The sequence below is a fragment of the Lolium perenne genome, chromosome 1 (genome assembly GCF_019359855.2).
Source record: "Lolium perenne isolate Kyuss_39 chromosome 1, Kyuss_2.0, whole genome shotgun sequence".
In the NCBI taxonomy this organism is placed as follows: Eukaryota; Viridiplantae; Streptophyta; class Magnoliopsida; order Poales; family Poaceae; genus Lolium; species Lolium perenne.
Window position 1 is genome coordinate 241318166 of NC_067244.2, and position 7153 is coordinate 241325318.

Consider the following 7153-nt stretch of genomic DNA (forward strand, 5'->3'; position numbering starts at 1 on the left):
CGGCCACGAGGAGGAGGGGAAGGCCGTCACCGATGATATGGCCATGAGAAGGAGGAGGAGGAAGAGGCTGAAGAGGCTGAGGAGATCGACGAGGAGGACATAAGTTCCTCCGACGAGTCGAACGACACCGCCTCTTCGGAAGAGGTGACGAGTAGGAAGCGTCACTGTGATAAGGATGACGAGGTGGGCCCATCGAAGAAGTAATTTAAACATTTAGTTCATTTTTAAAAGTTTATATATATATATTTTTTATGTTGCACTACTTTGAAAATTAGTTCATATTTTTCAAATTCTTCACCGTACCTACAAATTTCTTCTCTGTATTAAAATAAAAATATAAAAAATAGATGCATTATTTTAACGGAAAATTTGCCAGAGGACACCGTTATTTTCTGGCATTTGCTGAAACACACTGCTCGATTATGTATTTGCCAGGTACCACTACAATTTTGTGACACATTTGCCGGAACACACCACCTAGCTAAAAAGGGAAAGCTTTGCACTTTGTCTTGCAAATGTGCCACATAATTGTAATGGTATCTGGCAAAGACACAATCGAGCGATGTGTTTCAGCAAACGCCAGAAAATAAAGGTGTTCTCTAGCAATTTTTCCCTTATTTTAATGTTTGGGGGCGCATTTTGGAAACGCGGCTGGAAGCGATGTTCCCTAAACACGGCACGAAGAAAACACTTCCCCAAACACTTTTTTAGATAAAAGGCACTAGGTGCCCGACTTTAAATTAATAAAGCCCCACAGGTTCACATAAGATCAGTACATGCTGCGGCGTACAGCTTAGCCAAGGAAAACATAAACACAGTACTGGGGTCGGCCTCCCCTAACAGACCGAGAACCAGAAAGAGGGAACAACTACGACATCCGCGCCCTGGGCGGAAGCAGGTAGATGTAGAATCAGTCGTCGTGCGGAAGATGAATAGCATGGACCCGTCTGAGCTCGGAGATCAGCCACCTAAGCCAGGGACGGTCCTTGGGCTTCGCCAGGATGAGCCACTGCTGCATGCAAAACATGGTTTTAAAGATTATGTCAGCAGGGTGTCGAATAAGCTTGGACTCCATAGTAAGTTTGTTTCTGATAAGCCAAAGCGCCCAAGATTGTGCCAGGAAAAGGCACCAAATCGTTCTACGAGCCCGACCCGCGAAATTGGTGAGAATAGCGAAGAATTGCGGGAAGGATGCAGGGCACCAACTGCACTGGAGGATGAGTCTGAGGACGCTCCAAGCGAACATGGCAAACGGGTAGGAGAAAAAAATGTGGTCCGCCGTCTCTCTTTCCCCACAGAGAGCGCAATTGCCGTTGCCCGGGCCGTGTCTCGCCAGGATGTTAGCACTAGACGGGAGACGATCGAGGACTAGTTGCCACGCAAAGATACGGATTTTAAGAGGCACTTTAGCTGCCCATACGTCCTTGAAATGCGCCACTGTCGCCCCTTGCGACAGTCGAGCATACAAGGACTTGATAGAGAACATCCCGTTGTTCTCAAGGCGCCAGGACACCTTGTCCTGGCCTTCAGACAGCACCGTTGAGTCGATCAGCAGTTGCAACTCTTCAAGTGCCGTGGCCAGACCCTGATCCAACTGTCTTCGGAAGCTTAACGGAACATTGGATCCGCACACCTGAGCCACGGAGTCCATCTGCGAAGTGGCCACATCGAATAGACCTGGAAATCTGTCCTTCAGCGGAGTATCCCCCACCCACCGATCCATCCAAAACTTGGTGCGACGACCATCCCTAATGGAGTGTTGGGCGCCTAACTTGAACAGATGCTTAATCTTGTGAATGCTGCGCCAGAACTGGGAGCCCTGCTGGCCAGAAGCCGAAAAAATGTCGTCTGAATTGTTGTATTTAGCATTGATCAGCTGCCTCCACAATTGATTGCCCTCCTGATATAACTTCCAGACCCATTTCATCATAAGGGCGATGTTCATCAATCTGGAATTTACAATCCCCAGGCCCCCACTTGCCTTAGGTCTGCAAACTGCAGGCCAATTAACCAGGTGGAACTTCCGCTTAGGGCCCACTCCCTCCCAGTAGAAGCGGGCTCTGTGGGAATCGAATTTGGCATGAATGCCGTCTTGAAGCAAAAACAGGCCCATCGCATAGGTAGGGAGGTTGGCGAGGCAAGCGTTAGACAAGATGAGCCGACCTCCCGCCGACATGAACTTGCCCCACCAGGGTTCCACCTTCGCAGCCAGCTTTCTGACTAGGAATAGCCAATGTTCCATGGTCAACGCTCTATCCGAAATAGGGAGTCCAAGGTAGATGAATGGAAACTCCCCCAACTTGCAGTTTAACTGGTCAGCTACACGTTGCTGTCGATCCGGTGATCTCCCCATGACGATCACCTCGGATTTGTGATAGTTGATTTTAAGGCCTGACATGTCCTCGAAGCACATGAGGATGAACTTGAGGTTAATCAGTTGCTGCTCATCATCCTGGATCATGATAATGGTGTCGTCCGCGTATTGAAGATGAGTAATTCCCCCCGGAATCAAGTGGGGCACCACACCCGCTATGTGGCCGGCAGCGTTGGCCTTAGTCAAAATGATCGAGAGAGCTTCTGCCATGAAGTTGAAGAGAAGGGGAGAGAGCGGGTCCCCTTGCCGTACTCCCCTCTTATTCCTGAAGAAGGGGCCGATTTCGCCATTGATGGAGATAGCAGTCTGTCCACCAGAAACCAGCTGCATGATCCGATGCACAGCCCCGGAATCAAAACCTTTACATCTAAGGACCTCCCTGAGGAAATCCCAGTTCACCCTGTCATAGGCCTTCTCAAAGTCAAGCTTCAGCAGGACACAAGCCTCCCTTCTGGCTTTAACCTCATGTACCACCTCATGGAGAGCCAAAACCCCATCCAAAATGAACCTGCCTTTGATGAACGCAGATTGGTTCGGGCTAATCACCCTGTTAGCGATTGGATCCAACTTGCAGGCCATAGCTTTTGAGACCATCTTGAAGATCACGTTGATGAGCGCAATAGGGCGAAACTGAGTGATGCGGTCAGCACCCTGGACCTTAGGGATTAGAGACAGGACCCCGAAGTTGAGCCTGGAGATGTCGATCCTTCCCAAGAGGAAGTCATTAACGATGTGCAGGACTCCCATCCTGAGCAGGGGCCAAAATTTCTTGAAGAACTGGATGGGGAGGCCATCTGGACCTGGAGCCGTGTCAGATTTCATATCCTGAACCAGATCGTCCAGTTCAGACTGAGTGAGAGTGCGCAGAATATCCTCGTTCTCCTGAGGGGAGACTCTAGCCGCCGGCACCCAGGCCCCTGGGTCCAGGGAGCACACCCTTGTGTCACTAGAACCCAGGAGCCGGCGGTAGAAATCGTATATGTGTTCCTGGATCTGTCTCTTGTCCGTAATCGGGCCATCGTCCGTCAAAAGTCTCAGAATACAGCATTTCCTACGCCTTCCGTTAGCGACCGCATGAAAATATGCCGTGTTGGAGTCCCCCTGGAGCATCCATCTAACTCTCCCCCTCTGTCTCCAGTACTCTTCTTCTACTCTAAAAATGGCAAGGATTTGGTCTTCAAGGTGATAGCGGAATGCCCATTCCTCACCATCCAGCCCCACTGAATCAGCTTTGTCATCCAGGCTTTTGATCTGTTGAAGGAGCGCCGCCTTGGCGGCGTTAGCCTCGGCTTTACGGTTAGCATTCCAGCCCTTGAGTTTTTTCCGCACGCCACTACTCATGAAGCTCCACCAGTCGAGGACATCCCTTCCTCGCACCTTGGCAGCCAGGTCACCCCAAATAGCAGCAAACATATCAGCGAACAGCGGTAGCACAAACCAACCCGATTCAAAGAAGAATCTGTTACTGGTGCATTGAATATCTTGTCCCGAATCAAGGATCAGGGGAGTATGGTCAGAACCCAAACTGGTTTCGGCCATCAAGGAGCACAGCGGGAAGTGAGTGTCAACTCAGGTGCGATGAGGACCCTATCCAACACACACCTAACCGGATTAAGGCGCTTGTTCGTCCAAGTGTAACGCGCCCCTGTGCGCGGAATCTCCCTTAGACCCCAGCTAGCAATGCTGTCATTAAACGCTTCCATTCTTGCCCAGTTAATTCTGTCATTGTTTTTATCTGCTGCATCCCGCAACAGATTGAAATCCCCACCCATGAGAACAGGGAGATCCGACGCTGCCACCTTATCTGAGATTTCCTGGAGGAACTGTTGAGTAAACGCATGATCTGCTGGCCCGTACACTCCTATGATCTCAAACTTGAAGTTGTCCGCTCTGCACAGGATAGATGCACTGATGAAAAATTGACCCAGAGAAACTCTCCCCACGTCAAAAACGCTGTCTCTGAGCCCCAGGAGCATCCCGCCCGAGTGTCCGCTTGCCGGCAGCCAGCACCAAAAAAATTTCTCCCCCACCTCAAGGCTTCTAAGTTCCTGGTACGTGAAATCCTGCTTGATAGTTTCTTGTAGGCAAACCAGGTCGATCTTGTGAATACGGAGGTAGTCTTTAAGAAGGGTTCGGCGCCCCCGCCGCCCGAAACCCCTGATGTTCCAGAAGAGTGCTCTCATTGGGGACCACACTTGCGACCCGTGCTTGGCGGGTTAGCACTCTCGTTCCGACAACAGCAGATTTCTTGCATACCTTCTTCTTCCTCACAGCAAGGGCCCCTTTCTTCTTACTTCCCCAAACACTCAATCCGACGTTGTTAGGGATCGCTTTAGGGGATGCGGCTGGAGATATTCTAACTAATTAAAGCGGAAATAGATAATACTACTACTCCTACCCTGCTATGAATTTTGTCCGTCAAGCAAAAACAATCAACCCCACGGGCCACGGCGCCATTATAATATTGACCGGTGGAGTGCACGGTAACATCAAATAACTAGTGCTCCATGGGTCGAGTAGCAGTTTTTTTTTTTCAAAGCAATTGTCGCCGGCAACTAACTAACTGTTTCGTCGGTGTACTCTGGTTGACCTTCTTTGTTTTGGATAACGAACTGGCGTTGGCGGGTACACAACTGGAACGCCACCCACAAAAGAAAAATAAAATACCGGGACTAGCTCGAGATAAGTTGAGAACCATTGTGCTTGTATGATTAGAAGGCCAGTGACACATTTAGCCTACTACAGATCAAATCATTGGTTTAATGCATTGCTGTCTCGTTTAAAATGCGAAATATTCTTTCGGCGAGAGGCACATAGCAAGATGTCCATAGTGACTTCGTGATCTCAAAACCCACTCAATCAGTTTACACACTCGGTATGTCGAAGTTCGCTGGCAAAAGTGAAGTCAGTTTAATTTGCCGGCTGGTCCTTGTTGATCCCGTGTACCATCACCTTAGCTTAAACAAACAACTGCAAAAAGAACTCGACGTGTGTGAAGCGCACCGGGCAGCCATGTGGCCCGTGGTAGGAAGTGAACCTACGATATCGTAGTATTTAGTAAAGAACTCATCTTCCAAGAATATCTATCTAGATATGTTGATGGTAATAAAGTAGGAGAATATATGAAAGCACTCATATATGTATGACACTTAGACGTGCGAGTTCTTTAGATATTATACCCTTAAAGAGTAAACTTATTTGATCTTATCTAAAAAGTAAAAATTATTTAAAAAAGAAAATAATTTTAATTTCCATGCTTGATTCAGATTTTCAAAAAAATATAAACAAATGTATAAGTTGGGCTACATTTTTGTCCCATCCAGAATGAGTGATGTGCTCTGATATTGTCCTAATAAATTAGATTATCACGACATGTACAATTATGCGCATGTTTCCCGACCTATATAATTAAGTATACCGATCAGAGGAGTTCAAATATATATAAATATATGTGTTACAAACTATTAAATTTATTCATGTGTAAATCACCAAAGGAAAGTGAGCGATAAGTTCAAATTTTAGTATATACGAGGAAAAGAGCTATGGTTTGGAAGGGTTTTGGAGGAAGCGGCGACAACAATAGGGTGTGATGAGGAGAACGGGTACTGACGCCTTTGTATAGCACGAGAACCAATGTGGATATCAAATGGAGTTGGGTTAGATTTAGCATTAGTATTTCTTTGATCACTATTAGTTGGTTTAGCGGGTGGCTCGAGTGCAATACAAATTGTTCTTCAAGAGAGTTTAGCCAATTAGATATTTCTATAAGTATACTTTTGGTAATAGTATACGGGTGGATGGAAGATGATTGTGCATTTAACAATTATTTATATTTGACAAAACAATGCCCTCTACATATATATAGATGAATGTTCGTTGATCTCAGACTTTAGAATTAGGTCTCATCACGATCACACTAACGAGATAATATCAGTGGTGCTGATTAATCTGGTGTCTCTATTCTATTTTAGGCACTCGTATTTTGCACTTAGTATATAACAGAATAGATACCTGATGGCCAACTCAACTAAGAATTTACGAACATAGGTGCTGTCCAATAACATTAATGATTGATTAATGGTTCAATGTTCATTTGTTCAATATTAAATCTTTTGAAATACCAAGACGACAAACACGTGGAGATTCAATTCGAGTTGGTTGTTTTGTACGGCTAATTGATCGGTAACTAGCGAACCACTAGACCACGGTTGAACCACAATCTAATGCTACAAAATTGTTGCTGCCTTCAACAGATAAATTATCGGGTCTATGTTGGATGCACAAACTCGTCCCGGAGCTTGATGGCTCAGGCTTGCATTGCCATCTTTTCGTCCCAGAGTCGCAGATTGGTCCGTGAAATGTTTGCGGCGTTGCAAAACAGCGTGGAGGAAGCAGAAAAACCCTGCAGGATTGGTACGGATCATTCATCTCAAGGAAGCAAGCAATCGGCACTTCAGCGGGCCGACTTAATCTTACACGTACAACAAATATGGCAGATTCGTTTTCGCAAAAAAAAAAAAAAAAAAAAAAAGGCAGATCGCAACCGTAAAGAAAAATACCGATGGAGGGCAGCGGTATATCCGGTTTTATGAAATACTGAAAATATCGGCCAAATACCTCCTGCGATTTGATAAATAAATTAATACATTCGTCCGAAATTCTCTAAAATTGTGCAATTATGTTAGCACGGGTATTTTTTTTTGTTCCTATTGCAGTTTTCCGACGGTAACGGAAAAAGCGATTTCCGACAAAATTTCGGAAATTTCATGATCATAGCAC

The 7153-nt window shown here is 46.2% G+C and overlaps 1 protein-coding gene across 1 annotated transcript; it reads right to left on the reverse strand.

The window, feature by feature from the left end:
- Positions 1-3912: 3912 nt before the first annotated feature.
- LOC139834952 (uncharacterized) lies at positions 3913-4557 on the reverse strand. Its single transcript, XM_071824879.1, has one exon. The coding sequence runs from the start codon at positions 4555-4557 to the stop codon at positions 3913-3915; it is 645 nt and encodes a 214-aa protein (XP_071680980.1).
- Between the last annotated feature and the right edge of the window lie 2596 nt (positions 4558-7153).

Excerpts from the sequence above, each read along its gene's own strand:
- LOC139834952 (XM_071824879.1), bottom strand. The coding sequence starts at position 4,557 with ATGAGAGCACTCTTCTGGAACATCAGGGGTTTCGGGCGGCGGGGGCGC.